Source organism: Diospyros lotus, chromosome 13 (assembly GCF_014633365.1).
Source record: "Diospyros lotus cultivar Yz01 chromosome 13, ASM1463336v1, whole genome shotgun sequence".
NCBI lineage: Eukaryota > Viridiplantae > Streptophyta > Magnoliopsida > Ericales > Ebenaceae > Diospyros > Diospyros lotus.
The window spans coordinates 33,273,051-33,298,239 of NC_068350.1; the positions used below are offsets into that span (position 1 = coordinate 33,273,051).

A 25,189-nucleotide genomic window follows, 5' to 3' on the forward strand; every position below is an offset into this window, starting at 1 on the left:
ATTCTATTCGTCTCATCATCTTATATAAAAGATATTTTTATTATTTTATGAATCATGCTAGATGTATATTATTTTTATACATCTTAGACTATACTAAAGGATATTATGACCAAAATATCTCTTGTCTTCATGCATCTCATGAGAGACATTTTTATTATTGATACTCCTATGTATAGTTTAAGATATATATAAAGCTGTATCAATAACATTATTCTTATTTTATATATATTTGATAGGCCAAGAGCTAACCTAAGAGTAGCTATAGCATTTTTCAACTTTAAAAGTGATTTGATAAGATTCCGTTTTCTCAGTGTTACTGTTATGCGGCGACTCGTGGCCGTGGCCCGTGGGCTCATCGTCTCCCAACAACTGCTGAATGCAGACCCTTTACTTGTTATGTTTTTTAATGTCTATTGGCTCGCCTCTTCCTCTCGAGTTGATTATTGACTTGCGTGTTCACTTTGTAAGATGAGTTTCTTGTCAGGTAATCAAGGCACAGTTTCCTTCTTAAAATTTTGTGTCTTTTCTTCTCAGAACGGAAATGCTGATTCGTAGTTAGGTCTTTGGTGATGCATTACGTTAGGGTTTTGATTCGTTTCTTCTGGTCTTGATCCGAATGGCGTTGCTCACAAGTCATATAAACGTGTTTAATTAGGCCTTTCGTCTGTATTCATGGTTGATGGAATTAGTGACGTGTTTTATTCGCAGTGTCTTCGTTTAAATGTTTCAAATGATAATTTAGTTACTTCTTTATGTGCAATTAGGATTACTTGTCTGGTATCCACTTTCCTTCCAGCTCCCCCTCCCTCAAATCTTAAAGCTCTCATTTTGGGAAAAGGGTAGTAATTTGATGTTTCAGTTGTTGATTTTTGATATCTTGGCTGCAATCTTGTGGATCGTTGGTTGAGATAGTATGTTCTGTCCAAGTTCTTCTCTTTTGGTGTCCTTGAGGGGTTATAACGAGAAAAAGCTTAATTGAGGACTGAGGAATATATTCAGATATTGTTCTTTCTCGTAATGGTACGGTTTTTGATCATTTTGATGTTCCCCTGCTTTCAGTTCCCCTTCAGCTCAGGTATGAAGAATAATGCCTTTTCCTTCTTTTGCTTTTTGTTGGCAAGCATGCACAGAATTAAAGGAGTTGTCTTTTAAGGGTCTTAATTGTTTTACATTTTTTCAGTTTGTTTTCTTTTTAAACCATTCCTTTTTTTTTTTTTTTGAGGACTAGTGTTTGTTTGCAGATATGTATTTTCCTTTAGCTGATTTAGTGCCTCCTATTGTATGTGCAATGAATTACTGGAGTCATTGGGAGAAGTTGGACTTCCATGAAAACGTATTTATTCTATTTAGGTCATACTTGATCTGAAACAAGTGGGTCTATGCTGTCTTCGGTTATAAGATAATAAAGATAATTACTTTACTGGATTTGGACAATAATTTGACATCTAGTGACATCATCTCAACTTGGTAAATTAAGATTCTATTATTATATGTGGCGTGATTTTATATGTTGGATTGATGTTGTAAATTTTAAAGTTTTTGTTCTGATGGCCAAATATTGCATTTCAATGGCTTCAGTATTTGTTTTTGTGGATAATCATTTTGCAACATATTTTTATATTTTTCATACCTGGATAGAATGGTAACCTATTTCCCAAAACTGGGTGTTTCGGAATTCATTTCCAAACTTGAGTGGTGATGGTAAGGTTTCCATTTTCCAAACTTGAGTTGACATCTTAAAGTTGCATTTCACAAATATGACTTAAAAGTTCTAACTTGAAGTTGTTCCATGGCAACAATAACAACAATCACAAGCCTTAATCTCTCTAGGTCAGGTCGCTACATGAGCTCTAGATCTCCACCGATTTCTATCCGTGTCCATATCCTTGTCACGAGAAGGGATCCATTACCATAGCTCATTTCATTTTTATTTACTTTTTACTACTGTAATTACTAATGTGATAGAAACTCACTCTTTTGATTGAATTTAGTACTAGAACAGTAGAAAATTCAGTGTTTACAAGGATTACAACAATTGCTAGAATGTGTATAAGCTTAAAAAAAACAACAAATCGGCTTATTCGAGAGAGCCTTCTCTCTCCCACAACTGTTGTCCAGAATTTTCCTTCTGTCTCTCTCTCTCTCTCCTTTCTCCTCCCCTTTTATACCTTATCTTCTTTCCATTGCAGCCACGTGAATGAATATTTTTCTCCTAACCGACTTTGGACTCTTTTGCCCCTGAGTCAATTTCCTTGACTGCCCCTGATTTCCCCCCTCCTTTTACGCCTCTGATAGGTATGAATAACGGGGGTCCTAACATAATGTAGAGGTTAGTTACTGCCATGTGCAAGGAGTTTAGGAGAGTATCAAGTTTGTTATAGCTGTAAGGGTGTAGGGCCCACCTTGGGAGGAGAATCTTCTCCTCCCAAATGCCTTGTAGATATTCTCCCCATCCTTGGGATGGATTTTGGTTAACGAGAATATCAGAATTCTGAATTGTCTCTCTCTTTTCTCTCTGTTCTCCCTTGTTCTTCTCTCTTTCTCCCTTATCTCTCTCTGTTTTCTGCTCTATGTTCTTGTGTTTAACCCTTCTAATTCTCATCAGATTGGAAGGAAGAGAATTGTCAGGCTTAGGCTGTGACAATCCTCTGTAAGGGTGTTTGCCAAACAAAGATTAACAAAGTTACATTTATAAAATAAGCAAAGAATATGCTTTGGTTGCAAAATAAATTTCTAGGTTACTTAGTTTTCGGAAAAAAACAACCATTCTGTTTGGTTTTGTCTCTTTTGCTCTTCATTTTTTCCATGATTATATGAAGTAAAGGACATTGATTTACCCATGTCAGATCATCATTTGTAGTCCGTTCTGTTATTTGTTTTCTTTGTGCTTTGTTGGTCATTTTGTTTGTCTTCTTGTTTTATGAATCACATGTCTTTTGGAGTTGAATTGGTTTTAACATTTAAGCTCCATTTGTTTGGATGTAAAACATTTTACATTGGAAAATGTTTTTCAATGTAAACTGCTTTACATAGAAAATTATTTTTATCTTTTTTCTTGTGTTTTTTTTGTATTGCAAAATGTTTCCACAAATTAATTATATGTATATATAAACATTTATATATGTATGAATCGTGAATGTATATTGTTGTAACATTTGTATTAGATTAGATTAAATGTAATCATGTACTTTGTATTGCTGCATATTTTTATTTCCTGATTTAGTGTTAGATTTAATTGTTCTTCTAGAAGGTATGTTTCTAGAAGGTGGAAGCCGGTTTTAAAGTTTGTTAGTCTGTTAGGCGGTTAGTTAGTTTTATCTTTAAGTTCATGTAATCCGCTCCCCTATATCCTATAAATAGGGGTCGTGGTTAGGAGTCTTGGAGAGAGTTTTTTAGTGTGCCAGAAATCGTGAAGGATTGTTTCCGGTTTACTATCTTGATTTGGGATTGAGTGCGAGAGATTTGGGAGTGGCTGGTTCTTAGCTTATATTCCCTAGTTTCCCTATAGCTTTCAGTGTATATGGGCGGGAAGGATTAAGCTCTTGTTGTAATCATCCCTTGGGTGTTTCAAGATAGTGGATTTCAGTGGTGCCTAAGCAGTCTGGATGTAGGTCTTGGATTTCAAGACCAAACCATGATAAATCTTGCTGTTTGTTGTGTGATTGTGTTATTCCTTTATGTTCTCTGTTATCAGTGTATTCTTGAGTTAGATAGGGAGCTGGTTGAGTTGAGAGAATAGAGTGGAAAGCTGTGAGATACTCTAACATATATGTATGTGTCTATATGCGTCTATGTATGTATGCATGCATGCATGTATGTATATATGTGTTTGCATGTGTATGCATACATAAGTGTATACATATGTATATGTATATGTATATGTGTGTGCATGTGTATGTATGTGTATCTATGAGCATGTGTATGTATATATGTAAAGATGTTTTGACGAAGAAAAAAGTAGTTTATTCTCTTTGGTGTAAATAGGAAAATGACTTATGGATTTTGAATAGGTAAGTTATTTTACATCATTTGGTGTAAAATATTTTCACTAGAAAAATACTTTCCTATCTTTTTTGTCAACCAAATACCAAAAAATAGGAAAATCTTTTCCTGGAAAACATTTTACACCCAAATAAACAGAGCCTTAAACTTGATGAGGACGTGCTCTCTTGGTGAGTTCATTTTTATTGACCACTCATTATCTAAATTAGCTTATCTTTATTATGTCTTAAGTGTGCCTTGCAACTTGACTAGTTGTAAAGTGTTGTCAGATCTTGAAGGATCTGAAGGTAACTCTAGAGAATTCGTGAGAATTCCAGAGAATTAAGGGAGAACTTGATAGAATTCAAAGAAAGAGGGAGAGAAAGAGAGAAGAGAGGGAGAGAAATAGAAATGGGAGAATTCAGAGTGAATTTCAATTCAAATTTCAGCATGCCTCATTACAAGTAATCGGGTCCTTTATATAGAGGATCCTACGTCCACAGCTCTCGCCAAAAGGGAAGCTTATTTACACTTGTACCCCCTTCTAGAAGTAACTATCCAACTCCCTAACGTTACACGTGAGGACCATGCCACTTACACGGTATATTCCCCCTCTAGGTGCTTTTATCGTGAGAAATTCCCCCCTACTTGAGACTTTTCTTGTCCTTAAGAAATGTTGAGTAGGCTGGTTGCTTGGAGAAATTGCCTTAATAAGTCAAGAAAATATTCCCAAGTACTGTTGTCGTGGGGAAGGTTGGACCATTTCACCAACACCCATATGATAGGGGCTCCATGCTTGTACAAAACTCTCCTGTCTAGTATTGAGCTGGGTTTTGCTATCACGTTTGCTTTTCTCGACAATTGAGGTAGGCTGGGAGCCACTTGTTGTGTTCCCACCGATCTCTTAAGTAAAGAGACGTGAAAAATTAGGTGAATCCTGGACTGTTCTGGTAGTTTTAGCCTATACGCCACTTTTCCCACCTTAGCTTCAATGAGGTATGGTCCATAGTACCTGGGACTCAATTTGGTTATCTGGCCTCGGGCAATTGTCTTGAGGTGGGCTGGCTTGAGCTTCAAATATAGTTTCTCTCCCACATCAAACTCCCTCCCACTTTTTCTTCTATCCACATACTACTTCATGCGGTTTTGGGCCAATGCAAGTTCTTCTTTGAGTTGTTGCAACACTCTTTGTCTCTTCAGTAGATATGCCTCCACAGTAGCCACTGTAGTATTTTCCTTTACTGCTGGGAGGAGTGGGGGTTGATAACTAAACAACACTTCAAATGGTGACCTCTTGATTGATGCATGGTGGCTGGAATTATACCACTACTGTGCCAGCGAAACCCATTTATGCCACCCCTTAGGATGCAAAAAACATAGGCATCTTAGGTACCCTTCCACACACTGATTCACCGCTCAATCTGACCATCTATTTGGGGATGGTAAGCTGTTGACATCTTCAGCTTTACCCCTAGAGATCTCATCAACTCCTGCCAGAATAAGTTGGTGAAGATTTTGTCTCTATCAAAGACTATTGAGTTGGGAACTCCATGCAGCTTCATGACCTGATCTAAGAAAACCCTGGCCACTTCTTGGGCAGAATAAGGATGGGTTAAACAAATGAAGTGTGCAAATTTGGTGAATCTGTCCACCACTACCATGATATAGTCCCCTCCTCTTCGACTTAGGTAAGCCCTCTATAAAGTCCATGCTTGTACTTTCCCATGCTTGAGCAGGGATAGGTAGGGGCTGCAATAAGCCTGGTGGGGCTACTGTCTCATATTTGCAATGACTGCAAGTATCACATGCCATTACAAACTCAATCACATACCTTTTCAATTGGGGCTAATAGAAGATTTGCCTCACCTTGTAGTAGGTGTTCTGAATTCTCAAGTGGCCTCCCATGGGTGATTCATGGAGGGAACTCAATATCTTCTTCCTCAGTGTCTCGTTATCCCCAATTACCAGTCTCCCCTTATCCCTTATCACTCCCTGATTCAATGTATACTCGGGCTTGCTGTTAGGATTCAGAATCAATTGCTCCCTTAACTCCTTCATCTTGTTGTCTCCTTCATAACTCTCCTCTACCTCTTGATACCAATTCGGGGTTATCACAATAAGGGTTGTTGTTTGTCCTTCCTCGAGGCACCTGGAAAGGGTATCAGCAACCACATTCTCTCTTCCCTTCCTATATTGTATGATGTAATCCAAACCCATAAGTTTGGCCATCTCTTTCCTTTGAAGGTGTGTATGAAGCTTCTACTGGAGTAGGAATTTTAAACTCTCATGGTCACTTCTAATGATGAACTGCCTCTTTCCAAATAATGTGTCCACCTTTCCATTGCCATCACCATAGCCAATCCCCCCATGCCTAGGTGATAAGGCTTGGTTGAGATAAGCTAGGGGCCTCCTTTCCTACATTAACACAACTCCTATCCCCGTGCCACAAGCATCAATCTCCAGGGTGAAGGGTTTACTGAAGTCAGGTAAACCAAACATCGGGGTCTTACTCATGGCCTCTTTTAACTACCCAAATGCTTTTTTTGCCTCCGGTCCTTATCTGAATCCATCTTTCTTCAATAACTTCGTCAATGGCCGACTTATGAGGCCATAATTCTTCACAAATCTTTTGTAATAACCTGTCAACCCTAAGAAACCCCTCAATGCTCCCAGGTTAGCAGGTCTGGGCCAATTCCCCATGGTTGCCACTTTCCTTTGATCAGTGCTCACCTCTACACCTGAAATGACATGCCCCAAGTATTCTACTTGCTTCTGACCAAATGCATATTTAGATTGTTTAATATACAATTGGCCAGACTTGAGGACCTCGAATGTAGTCCTTAGGTGGTGTAAGTGTTGGTTGAAGGTCTGACTGTATATTAGGATGTCATCGAAGAAGACCAGAATGAATTTGCATAGGAAAGGCTCAAAGACTTGGTTCATAAGTGATTGAAAGGTGGTTGGGGCATTGGTGAGCCCAAATGGCATCACCAACAACTCATAGTGGCCATGATGAGTTGGAAGACTGTTTTGTGGATATCATTAGAATTCATGTGAATCTGATGATGTGCTGAACGTAGGTCCAATTTGGAGAAAATGGTGGCATTTTTCAGTTCATCAAGTAAATCTTCGATTATAGGGATAGGGAACTTATCTTTGATGGTCAGGGCATTAAGTTGACGATAATCAACACAAAAGCGCCGTGAACCATCTTTGTTCTTGACAAGAAGAACAGGGGATGCATAGGGACTTTGGTTTGGTCTAATTAAGGATTGTTGGAGCATCTCCTTAACCATTCTTTTGATTTCAGTCTTTTGGTGAGGGGGGTATTTGTAGGATCTGACATTAATTGGTTCTGAGTTAGGTTTGAGGTTGATTGAGTGGTCGAGGGTTCTTTTGGGTGGTAGGGAATTAGGCTCTATAATCAATTCCTCATATTCAACCAAAAGCATATTAAGACGGGTTAAGTGATGTACCTCCAGTTGGCTTTGGTCTGGAGTGATTGTGGTTAGATGGAACTGCCCTTCAGGCTCACTTCCTTCCTCAGTCTCCTCCACCGCTTGGATTGAAAACAGTTGAACCACTTGAGTCCACTTGTGCTTGAGTAACTTTTGCAGCTTCCTCCTTATAATCATCTTACAAGCCCCCATCTCCATATTGCCAGTGAGGGTCATCTTCTTCCCACCCTAAATGTCACTTCCATTCGGTTAAAGTCAAAGTTGATAGGGCTAACTTGTTTCATCCAATCCACCCCCAGCACCACGTCATAGCCCCTTAGCTTAAGTAGTCTCAGATCTGCCTCAAACAACTCCCCTTGTATCTCCCAGCAAAAACTTGTGCAAGCTAAATTGCTTAGCACCTTGTTGTTGTTGGCAACGGTCACTGATAAAGGCTGGGTTCCGGTAAGCCTACAATGGACTTTCTTGGCAGTGCTCTCATCCGAGAAACTGTGGATACTCCCATTGTCAATTAGAATCATCAAATTGCCCTCCTGCACCTTACCTTTCACTTTGATGATTTTGTTATTGGTTAACCCCTTGAGAGCATGTAACGCAATCTCTCCATTATCTTCCCCTTTTAACTCCTCTGTTTCCAGTATCTCTTCTTCTTCTTCCATTATTCCATCTTCTCCTTCTAGCAAGAGTAATTGCCTCTTGCATTGGTGCCTCGGATAATACCGGTCACCACATTTAAAACACAACTCGTCCTGCCTTCTTTGTTCTATAAAATTCCCACTTTGACCTGCTGAGTGACTACCAGGTGTAGCCACTGTCATCCTTCTTTGCCCTGGCTTTGCCCTTACCATACCCTTTCACCATCGGTATTGCAGGCCCCACATTGGCTTCCTTACTATGTTGCCTTTGCTTCTTCATGATAGCTTATATCATAATCTCTTGCAGCCTAGCATTCTCTGTTGCTTGCTCCATCATTTCTGGGTGGAGCATTTTGACCATAGGCTGGAGTTCCTCATTCAACCCACTCATGAAGCTGGAGACAAAATAGGCTTCAGAGAGGTGGGGGTTCAAATTGACCATGATCGATTTCAACTCCTCAAAATAACCTGTACCCCTCTTTCTTGTTGTAGTTTATTGAATTCTTCCACCACATCCTTCTTGTTTCTATATCTGCAAATTCCCCCCAAGGACACTCTCCTCTAATTTGTGACCACCCTTGATACCAGGCATCCCCCGCATCATTAAGGTCTACGGCTGGCAATGCTACTCTATGCCCCTCCAGTATGTTATACCATCCAAACATGTGCTCACATCTCCTCAACCACCATCTAGAATTATTCCCATCTGACAGAGGAATCTCTAATTTAGGCATAGGGAACCCTGGTTGATTGAATGCAACCGGTCCCTCTTGCCTATGTTCCACCTCAGTATCCTCTTCTTTCCTCGAAACAACCTTAATTTCAGAGGGTCTGGCATTTCCATTCCTCATGCCATGTTCGGTCAAAACCGGCTTTGTCCTTTCTCTTAGGGGAAAATCAAGTGATAGACTTACTTGATTTTGGCGTGTGAACATTACCATGAAGTTGCAGTTGATCCCAGATTTGAGTTCTCACCTCATCTCTGATCTCATCCAATCTCCTTTCCAAGCTTTCTAGAAAGGTGTCCATCTTTCGATCCATTGCCATGATCGCCTCATGGTTGAGATTGGATCCAATCTCCAACAATTCCACTTGAGCTTGCAGATCGGTAACTGTCGAATGGAATTGTTGCACCTACAACTCCATATTCTTCATTCAAGTCCCTTTTGCCACCGTTTCGCCTATTGAATTCCTTGGCCCAGGCCTTGCTATAATACCAATTTGTCAGATCTTGAAGGACCTGACGGTAACTCTCGGGAATTCGTGAGAATTCTAAATTATTAAGGGAGAACTTGATAGAATTTAGAGAAAGAGGGAGACAAAGAGAATTGAGAGAGAAAGAAATAAAAATGAGGGAGAATTCAGAGTTAATTTCAATTCAAATTTCATCATGCCTCATTACAAGTAACCAGGTCCTTTATATAAAGGATCCCACATCCACAGCTCCCGCCAAAAGGGAAGCTTATTTACACTTGTACCCCCTTCTAGAAGCAACTACCCAACTCCCTAATCATTACACGTGAGGACTATGCCACTTGCACATAATATTCCCCCTCTAGGTGCTTATACTGTGACAGGTGTATACTAGTGTTTTGTTTGTAGTGTATCCATAATGATTTGTTATTTATATAAAAATCATATAAACTCAGTAGTTGATTAATTAGTTATATGATTGTGGTTTGATTCCAATATAACTACAGTTGTATATACTTGAAATTGATAAATCAACCCATTAACACTACGAAGTAACTCTTAGAATATTATTTATGGAAATTTATGGTTTTATATTAAGATCCTTTCTACCTACTATTGCTTTTCTTACAAGAAACATTAGGCAAAAAGTTGTAGCACATATGAGGATATGGAGTAGAATCTTTAACTAATAAATAAGTACTTATTTTGGTTTAATTTTCATAATAGTTGTTGGATTTTCTCCCAAATTTAGTTGAGCCATGCAACATTCTGAATTCAAAAGTCAAAAGTTAAGTTCTAGGAAACATGGACAATGCATCATGGGTGTCCTACCTGTGTCCGACATCTGCTGGTACATTTGTATCTCATGTCCATTTTCCTTTTCATTTCTTTACTCCTATCCATATTCAGCCCTGTTGAGTTTGCCTAGAGTTTTGATGCGGTAGAAGACCAGTGATGTTGAAGTCTATCGGCTGGAAGTTTTAGATCAATTAGGGCTTTTAAATATAAGTGTAATTACTTTGTAATTTGGAGGGCCTAATTGTAATTTTCCCATAGTAGTTAGTTACCTTGGGAATCTCGCCGTTTTCTATTTATAGGAGGGCGAGGTAGGCGATTGACTCATAGAGAGAGCTTCTGATTTTGTCTATGTTCGAGTGAGGAGTTTCCGTTCTTGAGAAAGAGAAAGGCAGTTTAGTCTTGTGTATTTCTTGAGAGAATGTGTGCTTGTACTCGGGGAGATAGATGAGTGTTTAGAAGCTTGGTGTACTAGTCATTATCATCCTAATAAAGGTTGTTTGAAGTGGGTGTTGATTGCTGGATGTAGGTTTGCCAAAAGGCATTCCGAACCAGGGTATATCTTGTCTCTTATTGGTTTGTTTGTTTTATCTTTCCTAATTTCTGTTTCGTTGCTGGTTTGCGTTGGTTTCTGTTTCTGCGAGTTTCTTTGAATTCGCAAGGGAGTTCTCTTTGTTTGGCTTCGGGCAATCAGTCCTAAATATCAACAATTTGATATCAGAGCCATCCTTCGTCCAAGATAAGTCTTCTCGATACTTTTCTTGATATCTTTCTTGTTGTTTTTTATTAGACTCTAGTTCTAATCATGGCTGCGACAAGATATGATATAGAAAAATTCACTGGCCAAAATGATTTCGGCCTTTGGAGAATTAAAATGAAGGCGCTTCTAGGAAACCTAGGATTGAAAGGAGCATTAGAAGAAGAGAAAAAGTTATCCGAATCTAGACCCCTGAACAGAAACAAGAATATAGTAAACAGAGGGAAGAAATAGATGAAAAGGCATATAATACTTTAATTCTTAGTCTTGGTGATAAGGTTCTTCGAGAGGTCTCAAAGATGACCACTGCTCTATCCTTATGGAATAGGTTAGAAACCTTATATTTGACCAAAAATCTTTCCACCCTCTGTTCTTAAAAACTAGGTTTTTCTCATTTAAAATGGGAGAGGGGCAGAAACTGCAAGAACATATAGATGACTTCACAAAGTTATGTTTAGATCTTGAAAATATTGATATAAAATATGATGATGAGGATAAGGCTCTTGTCTTATTGTACTCTTTACCAAGATTTCATGAGACTTTTGTTGATATATTAAAACACGGTAGAGAAAACCTGCTCTAGATGATGTTATTGGAGCTTTAAACTCCAAGGAACTTCAACAAAAGTTAGAAGTCAAGAATTCTATAGGAGATGCCCTTACAGCTAGGTCAAGGACAGAAAAGAAGGATCAAAAGACCAAGGGAAGGTCTAGATCAAAGTCTAAAAATGGTAAGAAAACAGTAAGGTGTTTCTTATGTCATGAAGAAGGTCATATTAAGAGAAATTGCCCAAAGAAAAAGAAGGAATTTCAGAATAAAGGGAATGCTGAGATATCATCCTCAATCTGTGAATTTGATTATGATAGTGCTGATGCTCTAGTTGTGTAAAAAATCGAGGACAAACAGGCTTGGGTATTAGACTGTTGGGTTTTTTGCATGGAAGATTAGCTCTAGAAGTTGAAGAGAAGAACCTGTTAGAATGAAGATATTTTTTTGATTGTATTTTTTATTCTAAGTTAGATTAGATAACTTAGTTATTTTTATTATGAGGAGTATGTTGGTCTTTTGTAGAGGCTAAGTTTTAAACCCTTGTAATTGCCGCCTCCCTATAGTTTATAAATAGGAGGCGAGTGCTTGTAGTCGGATATATCATACTCAATCATTCTGATTGTTCTTGAGATGCAAGTGATGTTGTCAAGATAGCGAGAGAGAGAGTGAAAGGCTTAGAGATAAAATTAGTCCTTGTATTCTCTTGAGAGTGCAGCAAACTTGTGTGGGGGAGAGAAATGAAGTTCTTGTATCTTGTTTCAATTGGTTTCTAGTGGATTTATTCTCGGAGAGAAGGCTGGATGTAGGATTGCTTTAAAGCAGTTCGAACCAGGATAAATCTGTGCTTCTTGGATGGTTTGATTGTTCTTATCTTTCATTTACTTTCTGTTTTTCAATTGCTGTTAAATATATTCTGTTGTTATCTTGATTTCCGGTTGAGAGGAGTGTAGAGAGATTGGCAAATCTAGGTCTTGAATCAATTTCTAAGAGCTCCTAATCCTAACAGATTGGTATCAGAGCCAAGAATTTTTTCAAGAATTGCCAAGAACCCTAGAAATATCTAGTTTTAATCCCTGTTATGGCTTCCGCACCTTTTTCCGCTAGGTATGACATAGAGAAATTTGATGGATCAAATGATTTCGGTTTATGGAAAATTAAAATGAGGGCGCTGTTGGGAAATTTGGGATTAGAAGAGGCTTTAGAGGCAGATCAAAAACTGCTCGAGAATGCCTCTGAAGAACAGAAGAAAGATTACAGTGAGCGTAGAAAAGAAATCAACAAGAGGGCCTATAATACTCTAATTCTAAGTTTATGAGATAAAGTTCTTAGGGAAGTTTCAAGGATGGAAACGGCTGAGGCTTTATGGTCTAAATTAGAGAGTTTGTATATGACAAAAACCCTGTCAAATAGGCTGTATCTAAAGGCAAATTTTTTTTCACATTCAAAATGCAAGAAGGGCAGAAACTGAATAATCACATAGATGAGTTCAATAAAATATGTCTCGATTTAGAGAATATAGATATTAACTATGATGAGGAAGATAAAGCCCTTGTATTACTGCATTCTTTGCCCAAACATATGAAACTTTTGTTAATATATTAAAACATGGTAGGGAAACGTTATCCCTAGAAGATGTTTTTGGAGCATTAAACTCTAAGGAGTTGCAACAGAAAGTAGAAGGAAAATCTGCTAGAGATGTCCTTACTGCTAGAAGTAGGACTGAAAAGAGAGAGTTTAAATCAAAAGGGAAATCAAGAAGCAAGTCTAAAAATGGCAAAAAACAGTTTAAGTGTTATCATTGCCATGAAGAGGGGCATATTAAGAAATTCTGCCCTAAGAGAAAGAAAGACGTTAAGGAGAAATCAAATACTGATATTACATCCTCTATATGCGAGTATAACTATGATAGTGCAGATGCATTAGTTGTATCCTGTCTAGAAGATAAGGATTTGTGGGTTTTAGACTCAGGTTGTTCCTTTTACATGACATTCCATAGAGAATGGTTTTTAAACTATCAGGATATTGGTGGTGGAAAGGTGAGGTTAGGGGATAACCATGAGTGTATTATAAAAGGGATAGGAGAGATAAAATTAAGAATGCATGATGGATTGATAAAAATATTAAAATGTGTTAGATATGTTCCAGAATTAAAAAGGAATTTGATATCCCTAGGAGAGTTGGATAAAAGTGGTCATTCCTATAAAGGGCATGGTGGAGTCTTAAGGGTATCAATGGGATCCCTTATCTGCATGAAAGCAGCCCTTCACAATGGTATATATGCGCTGGAAGCAACCACCTTAAGTGGTGAGGCAGCAGTAGGTGAAAATAAAACCTATGATCAAGTAAAATTGTGGCATTATAGGATGGCTCACATCTGTGAGCAGGGACTTAGAGAATTGTCCAATCAAGGCATCCTAGGAGTTGAAAAATTAATAGATTTGGATCAATGTGAAACATGTATTTTTGGTAAGTCTTCTAAAGCTAAATTCCCTAAGAAAGCAAATCACATATCGAAAGCCCCTTTAGAATATATTCATTCTGATTTATGGGGCCCTAGTCAATCCTTAACACATGGTGGGGCAAGGTATTTTTTGTCAATCATAGATGACTTCTCTAGGATGGTTTGGGTATTTACAATAAAATCAAAAGATGGAACTTTTGAAGCTTTTAAATCCTGGAAAACCTTAATAGAGAATCAAAAAGGTATGAAAATCAAGATTATTAGAACTGATAATGGTCTTGAGTATTGTAACAAAGAATTTGTCCAAATGTGTAGGCATCTAACAGTTCCCGGAAACCCCAAACAAAATGGCTTAGCTGAAAATCCTATGGGCAGTCTAGACTGTGGCATTATAGAATGGCTCACATCAGTGAGCAAGGACTTAAAGAATTGGCTAAACAAGGGATTTTAAGTACTGAGAAAGTTACAGCTATAGACAAATGTGAAACATGCATATTTGGAAAATCTGTAAAAGCAAAATTCCCTAAAAAGGCTACTCACTCCACCAAGGCCCCTTTAGAATATATCCATTCTGATCTGTGGGGTCCTTCCCAAACCTTATCTCATAGTGGAGCTAAGTATTTCCTATCTATAATTGATGATTATTCTAGAATGGTTTGGGTTTATGTTTTAAAATCAAAGGATAAAACTTTTGAATCTTTTAAAACTTGGAAAACCATGATAGAAAATGGTTTGGAATTTTGCAACAAGGAATTTGACCACCTATGTAAACAAGAAGGTATCCTAAGGCATCTATCAGTTCCAGGAAATCCCAAACAGAATGGTTTGGCCGAGAGAATGAATAGAACTCTCTGAGAGTTAGGTGCATGATTATTCATGCTAAGCTGTCCAAATCGTTTTGGGGAGAAGCCTTAGTCTCGGCAGCCTATGTTATTAATAGGTCACCATCCACTGCCATAGGGTTTAAAACTCCCTATGAAATGTGGACTAGTCACAAGCCTAATATAGATCATATTAGGGTATTTGGGTGTATAGCTTATGCTCATTCCAAACAAGGTAAGCTTGACCCTAGACCTATTAGGTGTTTGTTTATAGGATACCCTGACAGAGTTAAGGGCTACAAACTGTGGAGTTTAGATCCAGATATGCCTAGGACCTTTGTAAGCAGAGATGTTACTTTCAATGAAGAATCTAACATAAAAGACTTTGAGGGAAAGGGAGAATTAAAGGATGCCGAGAAAGAAAAGTCAGCAGACATAGATCTATCTGAAGAACCAATGGGTAGAGGCCAAAATAACTCTCAAGATCAAGAGGTAAGTCTTCAAGAAGAAAATGAAGGGTATGGAGAATTTTCTCCAAGTTACCAGGATGATTATGAGGGATCCTCTGCAGGTCAGCAAAAGGATTATGAAGAATCCTCTTGCTCAGAAAATTCCCTTGATCCAAAGAGATATAATGTGGCTCGAGATAGGCAGAGGAGGGTTTCCAAACCTCCAGTAAGGTATGGCTATTCTGATTTAGTTTCCTATGCCCTATTAAGTGCAGCTGCAGAAGTAGGGGAAGAACCTCTTTCATATGAAGCAGCGGTAAAGTCCAGAGATTCTAAGAAGTGGCAGGAAGCCATGAAATCTGAGATGGACTCTCTTAAAGGGAATAAAACTTGGGTTCTTGTAGAAAAACCCTTAGGAAAGCGGGTTGTTAGCTGTAAGTGGATATATAAAATTAAGGAAGGAGCTGGAAAAGAAGATAAACCTAGGTATAAAGCTAGGTTAGTTGCTAGAGGTTTTACTCAAGTAGCTGGTATAGATTTCAATGATGTATTTTCACCTGTTGTGAGACATACCTCAATAAGAATCTTCCTTGCAATTTCAGCTTATCAAGACTTAATTTTAGAACAAATGGATGTTACTATAGCTTTTCTACATGGAGATTTAGAGGAAAATATTCTTATGGAGCAGCCTAAGGGATTTGAAGTAAGAGGTAAGAAAGAACTAGTTTGTCTTCTTAAGAAATCTCTTTACGGTTTAAAACAATCCCCTAGGCAATGGTATAAGAAGTTTGACTCATTTATGTTGTCTCAAGGGTTTAAGAGGAGCTCATATAATAGCTGTGTCTATTTTAAACATATGCCCAATAATGTATCCATATATCTTCTCCTATATGTAGATGATATGTTGATTGCAAGTCAATCAACTAAAGAAATCATGAATTTAAAACTGAGTTTAACATCAGTCTTTGAAATGAAAGAATTAGGAGAAGTTAGGGAAATATTAGGCATAGAAATTAAAAGGAATAGACAGCATAGGCAGCTAATCTTGTCTCAATAGTCCTATCTTAGCAAGTTGGTTAAGAAATACAACATGAGTGATGCAAAGGGTGTATCAGTACCTTTTGCCCAACACTTTAAATTGTCTCATGAGCAGTCTCCAAAGGATGGAAAAGACATTAAGGAAATGAGTAAGATTCCTTACTCTAAGCAGTTGGGAGCTTAATGTACAGCATGGTCTGTACAAGACCAGATTTGGCCCATTCTATGAGTGTATCTAGTAGGTTTATGGCCAATCCGGGTAAAGCTCACTGGGATGCTGTAAAATGGACTTTTAAGTATGTTAAAGGGACTTTAGGTATGTCTTTGGATTATGGTGGAGGAAAATTAGAATCAAAACCTTACATCTTAGGGTTCACAGATGTAGATTTTGCTGCTGATATTGATAAGAGAAGGTCTTCTATAGGTTATGTATTTCAGCTATGGGGATCTACCATAAGTTGGAAAACAAACCTGCAATCGGTAGTGGCTTTATCCACAACCGAGGTAGAGTATATTGCTGTAACAGAAGCAATAAAAGGTCTTTGGCTTAAAGGAATCATTAGTGAACTTCTAGGAATAGATGTTAAGGTTAGGCTAATGTGTGATAGCCAAAGTGCTATTCATTTGGATAAAAATCCCCCGCACCATGAAAGAACCAAACACATAGATGTTAGGTATCATTTCATTAGGGAAATTCTTGAAAAAGAAGAGATAGCCCTAATAAAAGTTGTAGGAGAAGAAAATGCAGCTGACATGTTTACCAAAGCTGTCCCTAAGTCTAAATTACAGCATTGTTTATCCATTCTTAATGTTGTTTGTGTTTAATATGATCAGTGTTTTGTCTTCATCCAGATAAGAGTAGGTTTCAGGCTATCGAGTGAAGAACTCAAGGCAAATGGTGGAGAATTGTTGAGTTTGCCTAGAGTTTTGATGCGGTAGAAGACCAGTGATGTTGAAGTCTATCGGCTGGAAGTTTTAGATCAATTAGGGCTTTTAAATATAAGTGTAATTACTTTGTAATTTGGAGGGCCTAATTGTAATTTTCCCATAGTAGTTAGTTACCTTGGGAATCTCGTTGTTTTCTATTCATAGGAGGGCGAGGTAGGCAATCGATTGACTCATAGAGAGAGCTTCTGATTTTGTCTATGTTCGAGTGAGGAGTTTCCGTTCTTGAGAAAGAGAAAGGCAGTTTAGTCTTGTGTATTTCTTGAGAGAATGTGTGCTTGTACTCGGGGAGATAGATGAGTGTTTAGAAGCTTGGTGTACTGGTCATTATCATCCTAATAAAGGCTGTTTGGAATGGGTGTTGATTGTTGGATGTAGGTTTGTCAAAAGGCATTTCGAACCAGGGTATATCTTGTCTCTTATTGGTTTGTTTGTTTTATCTTTCCTAATTTCTGTTTCGTTGTTGGTTTGCGTTGGTTTCTGTTTCTGCGAGTTTCTTTGAATTCGCAAGGAAGTTCTCTTTGTTTGGCTTCGGGCAATCAGTCCTAAATATCAACAAGCCCATTTTCATCTTCAACGGACCATTTTGTTTGCATTTTGAGATCCTATCATGCTCCACCTTGCTCCCAGCAGAGTCAAAATGAGTAGTCCACGCATATCCTTTTAGAAACTTTCTTGGTTCTCAGATTTATTCAAATATGCAAGAATTGCATATTGATGTTTCCTTACCATGTAAAGCTAACTTGATTCACTCCTTGATGTTTTTGCTTATTTAGGAGTTTGGATTTTTAGAATTGTTACCTAATTGATTGTTTTATCATTTTTGTAGGATTGCTCTGGTGGCGCCAACAAGTCTCTCTCAAACCCGTAATTGGAGAACTTTTTGTGTATAGTTGGCCATTTTGATATTTATCTCCTTGGTCACTGGGATCTTTTGACCTCTACCCATCATTGCTTGTGTGGTTATGGTAATTTCATCAGTTCTTAAAGCATAATGGCAATAAGAAGGATTATTGCTTTTAATGTTGTATGCTATTATTTTCCCCAACATATTTTTTGTTACTGGAAGACAAAGATAATGCTATGAAAAGTTTGTGTGTCTGGAGTGTGCATAAAAGAAACAGAAAATAAGGCCAACATGTTTTAGGCTCATTTGAAGGTCTAAAAACACTACTAACCTTGAATGATCTGTATACACAATGGCCATAGTTCTGAAAAGCGCTAGGCGCAAAGGGTCCTGGAGCCTGAGGCGCGAGGCGCGCCTTTGCGAAGCGAGGCACACCTTTTAGAAAAAAAACTCAAAATCTTGTAAAATCATAAAAAACTATCAAATTATTAATAAAACACATACATATCATTAATGATTCATTATTTTCAAATTCTAAACTAACATCATCAAAGTTGATTCATTCATCATGCAAATCCTAAACTAGAAACATCATCAAAGTTTAAACTTAAAGTCTCAGACTCAAACAAGTATTAATCATCATGCAAAGTTCTAAACAAACATATAAACACTACAAGTTCACAATCAATAAAATATTTTGAAAAACTATCTCCCGATATTTTGAAAAACTAATCATCAATAAAACATTGTTGTTAAAATGATTTTTAATGAATTTTTCAAGAAATAGTAGGTATGTATTTTGGGGGTGGTAAAATCGTTAAATCCCGAGTTTGTATTAAAACTAAAATTTTATTTTCTAATTATTATGGATTTTGATTTTTTAGATATTTTTGTTAAATCCAAATGGGGGGTACTTTCTTATTTACATTTATGTATTAAAGTAAATGGAAGGTAAAATATAAATAAAAGGAAATGTGAACATTTACTTAAACTAAAGAAATGTAAATATGTTGTAATATATACATGTTGGAACTGAGAAGAGGGGAGGAATTGGGTTGCCTAGGTTTTAATTAAAACCTGAGTTTCATGAGGCGCGCCTCTCGCCTTGGCGCCTCACCGTGCAAGGCGAGGGCCTTGTTGAAATCGCCTCGCCTCGGCCCAAGTGAGGGCTGAATTAGCGCCTTAAGGCGCCTGGCGCCTAGGCGCGCCTTTAACAACTATGACAATGGCAGGTGGATCCCCTTGTCCCACCCCCCAAAGCTTGGGGGAAAAAAATAATTTTTAATTTACCAAAATTTTCTCTTGAATCCTTTAGGGATATTCTCTTTGTGTTTCAGTTTTTAGTTTTGAATTTATTTTCAATTTTGTGTTTTGAGTGTCTGTTTTGAAATTGCTAAAAATGTGTTCTTTTTGTCTATAGTATTTTTTGTGTTTTGAAAATTTTGAGTGTATTTGTAATAAAAATAGTTAAAACGACTTTTTCTTGTTTTGAGTTTTCTTTACAAATTTTTTATTTATTTTTAAAAATATGAAAGCAAATATGTTTTCACTGTTTTAGAAAACTGAAAACGATCTTAAAACAACAAAAATAACATGGCCTTGGTTTCTAAGATTCTATGCTGACCCTGAGCCATGATTTTTGACAATGCCACTGACTGTTAAAGCTCCCATTAGAATTTACTAAGTAAATTCGGATTATTGGTAGTAAAAATGCTTAGAGATTGATTAGATAAATTATTTGAGCTTTCTGTTGAAATGTGTCAGGCTTGTGAGGGAGATGTGTGCTAAATTTAGCACTGAAATGGATAGAAATTTAGACCTGTACTGAGTTCATGATTGAATTTCAATAGTATTCATGCAAATATTATTTATTGGTTTGTTGTGGCAGGCAACCAATGAAAATCTTCCACCCAAAGTGATAAAGCAACTTGCAAAGGAGTTGAAAAATCTGGATGAAAGTCCTCCAGAGGGCATTAAAGTAGGTGTTAATGATGGCAACTTTTCAATCATATATGCTGATATTGAGGGCCCAAGTATGTTATAACGACGATTTTATGTATTTGGACTGAATGAATGTGATAACAATGATTTCATGTATTTGGACTGAATGAATGACAATATTGCAGCTGGAACTCCCTACGAGAATGGTGTTTTTCATATGAAGTTGATATTGCCTGATGACTTCCCCCAGTCACCTCCCCAAGGTTTGTAGGTTTTCTTGTGCAGCATAGTTGATGAGTACAACAACATAAAGTTGACTTCCTTCCCCAGCCTGCTGCTGCTTTTCTTTTCTCTTTAGTGGTTGTCTTTATCTATTCTGCTTGGTCTCGCCGCTGCTTTTATCTGTTACTCTGTCATTCACCTAGGTTTAGCCTAGGGTAAGGGAATTTAGAAGGAACCGGGGGGATAGAGAGCAGAAATGGAGGGAGAAACAGAACAGAGAGAGAGGGAGAGCAGAGAGAATTGAGGGAGGACAGAGGAGATCAAAAGAGAAATGTAGAGAGAGAAGCTTGAATTTAAAATATCATTCTACAATGACCATTCTCTAACTACTCTAACCTATTTATAGGCTTTCTAGGCTAGGTATAAACAAGTAAAGCAGCAAAAGTATAACAACTAACTAATACATGTAATATACTATGACTAATATGCCCTTGGGGTCGTGATAATCGCCCTTCCTTGAGAGGTTTCTTGTCAATTGTCCCCAAGAAACTACAACTGTGATGCTATTTCTTCATCCAATTCTCATTTTCACCACCTGATTCATCATTTGCCTTTTCTTGTTCTTTTCCCTTCTCTTTGGCCTCTTTTTCTTTCTCCTTCTTGGCTTTATCTTATGTATGAAAGATGAAACAACATCGCTTTGTTCAGCAAGTATTTCAAGTTCTCTCGAATTACCTCTGCTAAAACCAGCACCAAGTCCTCAACAGCTGCCAAGATATCTCCAACAATATCATCTCTAGAGATAGAAAGGAACTCAAAGTTTGTTGCAGGCCAAGACTTGATTTGGTGCTGTAGCTCACCAACTGAAATATGAACAAACAAAACAAAAAGAGTCTTTTCCTGATAGCAAGACCTTTACCTTCAGTTATTTCCCTTAGTTTTCCTCCAGTTACATGCTGTCTCCATGTTTCCTTAGAGTCAATATAAGATTGCTCTGGTCCGAATTGCTCAATCAGAACTCCTTTGACCTCATGTAGAGTATCAAAAACTTGATCCATCCTAGGATAGATGTCACAAGCATAAACCTCATCAGATACATGAAAGTTCTCCTCATAACCACTCTCATCTCTGACCTGATTCATAACTGACATATCTAATGAATCACTATTTTGTTCCAATTTGGATTGTTCCTCAGTTTTCTGTAAGTCAGAAATCTGAGGAAGGACTCTAGCTCCAATATCCACACAGATGGATGGTCCTTTAATTGGAATTGCCTGATCCAATGCTAATTCATCAGCATATTTTTCTTTCTGTTTGTTGGCATATTCCAGAGGTTCACTTTCAACGGTTTTCTCCTCCAAAAATTCTCTATTAAGATAGTCATCTGGAACATCTCCTTCCAACTCTTCTTTTAAGGAATTTGAATACTCCTTAGAAACTAATTCAGCTAGAATACTAACCTGAAACTTCTTGGCAATCATATTCATTAAGTTGTCCAGCTTTTGGCCAACATTATCAAGACTTTCTCTGTATTTATCAAGTTCTCTTTGCATCATGTGGTTGCCTCCCGCCATTTCCTCAATTTACTTACCTCAAAAAAATTGTTGTTGATCATCTTCCAAGGACCGTCTATGATCAGCAATTGCCTGTATTCTGGCACTGAAACTGCCTCTGACACTGATTCTAATGCTCGCCTAGATCTAGAGTCACCTAAATTCGCCTCTAAAACTATTTCTTGATAATTGCCTCTTGAAATCGCCTAGATTTACAGAATCAGTATCCTTTGAAACAGGCTCCTGTGAATCAAGACAAGGAATATCTACCTCCTAAAGTTGATCGACTCTGATTTGTCTTCAAATTTGCCTGAATTCTGCTTCGCAACTGCCTCCAGGAATTCGCCTAATTCACAATTCAGTAGCCTTGAAAACAGAAGATCAATTTCATAGCCAAGAATCATTGGCTCTGATCGACTCTGTTGCAGCTTCTTGAAAACCGCCTGTAATTAGCTTCCAAGGATAGCCTTGCTCTGATACCAAATGTCATGCATCTAGATAGATTGAGAGAGAGCAGAACTGGAGGGAGAAATAGAACAGAGAGAGAGGGAGAGCAGAGAAAATTGAGGGAGAACAGACGAGATTGAGAGAGAGAGGACTGAATTCAAAATATCATTCCACAATGACCATTCTCTAACTACTCTAGCCTATTTATAGGCTTTCTAGGCTAGGTACAAACAAGTAAAGCAGAAAAAGTATAACAACTAACTAATACATGTAATATACTTTATGTTGCAGCTTCTCTTTGATTCCTGTTAATCTACTTTCTAGTTTTCTCTTATTGCTTTCTTTCCTGTTCATGCTGCTGCAAACTGGATCTTGATCATATTCCGACAACCCTAGGTACTTCATTAGGTGGCATTGGACATTATTCTTGCCATTTTATGTTTTGAGGAAATCTAAAGAATCAGGTTTATCACTTTTAAAACTATAGCTTGTATTCAATATAATTAAGTTGAGCCACAAGCATCTGGGCTATTTTCATGTAATGAACAACAATGACAAGTCTTAATTCCACTTGGTGGGTTTGGTGACATGAATTTTGGATTTTTGATCATCCATATCCATAACCATGTCTTCTTACATATCTCATGTTAAGGGTTTCCTACCAATTTTTCTTTGATCTTTCTCTCTCTTTTGCTACAAAAATTTCTCCATTTCACCCTTGCCTCACATGTGTATCTATCTGTCTTTTTCTTTCTCTTCTAATCGTGACTTCTGCATCTTGCCTTCAATATGCACCAGTCCTACCTTATTACATATGATTTCATTAAGTGTTGAATATCTTATTTATAGGTAGGGGTGTGTGTGTATACAACTCTACAAGGTATAACTAAGGAAAACAAATAACTATGTACAACACTATAAAGCTAACACTCCCCCTCATATGTGCCTAGCTTGGTACAAATGTAGTCAAACTGTGGATCCTATAATGCCTTTGTATGGAGATCAGTCAGCTGGTCATTAGAGCCAACAAATGAAATACTAATCTCTCCATGTATTTAGTCCGCTCTTGAAAAACTGGATTAAGGGCAATATGAAGGCTGCTTGATTATCACAACTAAGCCACATAGGCCTTGAATCTCCAAATCTCACTCCTTGAGAAGTTGTCTAAACCAAACTAACTCACGTGTGGTTAAAGCCGTGGCCCGATACTCTACTTCTTGTGCTAGATCTAGCCATAACATTAAGGAATTAGGAGTTCTTCATGTTGAGTCTATGTAGTTAATTTGTGACAATCAGGTTGCCATGTATATTATTTCTAATCTTGTTTTTCACGAGAGAACCAATCGCATTGAAGTTGATTGTCACTTTCTTAGAGAGAAGGTGATATCTAGGGATATAGTTATAACATTTGTGGGCTCCAATGATCAGTTGGTTGATTTACTCACAAAGCTCTTCGAAGTCCTTGTGTGAGTTACGTTTGTACCAAGCTGGGCATGCCAAATTTATATGCTCCAGTTTGAGGGGGAATGTTGAATAGTATAAGTGAGGGTATTGGTGTAATTAGTGTATAATACACCATTATATATATATATATATATACTCGTGTTAAAAAAATAAGAGAGAATATATACACTATTTTATTTTTCTACACACACTATGAAACTCCTTAAGAGAGTAATTGTGCAAAGATTAAGAAGACAAACCAAGATGTAAGAAAACCAATTTGGTTTCATGCCTAGTAGGTTAACAATGAAAGTTATATATTTGTTGAGGCACCTAATGAAAATGTGTAGAGATAAACAAAAGGATTTACATATCATGTTTATGGATCTAGAAAAAAGAACTTATGATAAAATTCCTCAAGAAGTCATATGGAGGGTTTCAGTTTGAATTGCTTATATACAAGTTATTATAGGCATGTATCATGAAGCAGAAAAATGTGTTTGAACATGTGGAGGAGATATTGAGACTTTTCAAAAATGGGGTTACATCAAGGATCTATATTAAACCCTTACCTATTGCCCTAGTAATATATGAACTCACTAAAATATCTAGATAAAGGTGTTGTTGTCTATGTTGTTCCCAGATGATAGTGGACGAGACAAAAGAGGGCATGAATACTAAGTTTGAGATCTGGAGGAATCTTTTAGTCTTAAAGGCATTAAGTTGAGTAAAGTGCAACCAAAAAAATGTAGAACGTGAGTTTACTAAAAATATAAGTGTTGATGATGTTATGGTAAAACGAGAAGATCGAGTCATATTAAGAAAGGGAAATGCTATACCCACAAACAAATTTGACAAACAACCCACCGCACAAACTGACATGAATTTATAATAGTTTACCCAAATTCATAATAATTCTATCCAAATTAATAATAGTTATACCTAAAATTAACAGTAAATCTACTTACTACTATGAGCTATTGTTAATTTTAGGTAGAACTATTATGAATTTATGTAAAACTATTTTGAATTCACGTTAGTTTGTGAGGGTTGTTTGTTAAATTTGTTTGTAGGTACAGGATTTCCCACTAAGAAAAGACCAATTTAGATATCTTGGATCAATCATCCAGAAAAATTGGGAGATTAATGAGGATGTTAGTTGTAGATCAAGGTGGTGAAAATGGAAAATTTATGTGATTGTAAGAGTCCATTAAAAGTTAAAAGGAAAATTTTGTAAGACAACTATAAGGCCAACATTATTGTATGGCATAGAACAAAATCTGCCAAATATGAACATAATAAAGATGAGGATGCTAAAATGGATGTATATCCATAGAAGAAAAGATAAAATTAGAAATGAGGTTATTTGTAATGGGGGTAGAAGTGGTTGTTATTAAAAATAAAATGTGTGAGAAACAATTAACATAGTTCAGTTATTTGAGAAGAAGACCAATAGAGGCTCTTGTAAGGGATGGGATGAAATAAGTATTTAACAAAAGAAGGTGAGGAAGACCAAGAAAAATTTGGTGGAAGGCACTTAGGCATGATGTTGGTTATAAGGGCCTAGCCTTGTAGAAGATAAGATCATAGATAGAAATGACCAAAGAGCTCGAATTCATGTAGTCGACCTTGCATAGTAGGATGAGGGCTTGG

At 37.3% G+C, this 25,189-nt stretch overlaps 1 protein-coding gene across 2 annotated transcripts in view; it reads left to right on the forward strand.

The window, feature by feature from the left end:
- Positions 1-271: 271 nt before the first annotated feature.
- LOC127789053 (ubiquitin-conjugating enzyme E2 22-like) overlaps positions 272-25,189 on the forward strand; it is a 28,608-nt gene continuing 3,690 nt past the window's right edge. Inside the window, exons 1-4 of one of the 2 annotated variants that reach the window (XM_052317806.1) lie at positions 272-484; positions 17,913-18,051; positions 19,819-19,963; positions 20,057-20,134. In XM_052317806.1, coding sequence (XP_052173766.1) covers positions 18,049-18,051; positions 19,819-19,963; positions 20,057-20,134 — 226 coding nt within the window. In that variant the 5' untranslated portion in view covers positions 272-484; positions 17,913-18,048. Of the gene's footprint in view, positions 485-530; positions 1,076-17,912; positions 18,052-19,818; positions 19,964-20,056; positions 20,135-25,189 lie in introns of those variants that run through there. The other variant, XM_052317807.1, reaches the window with a different exon arrangement.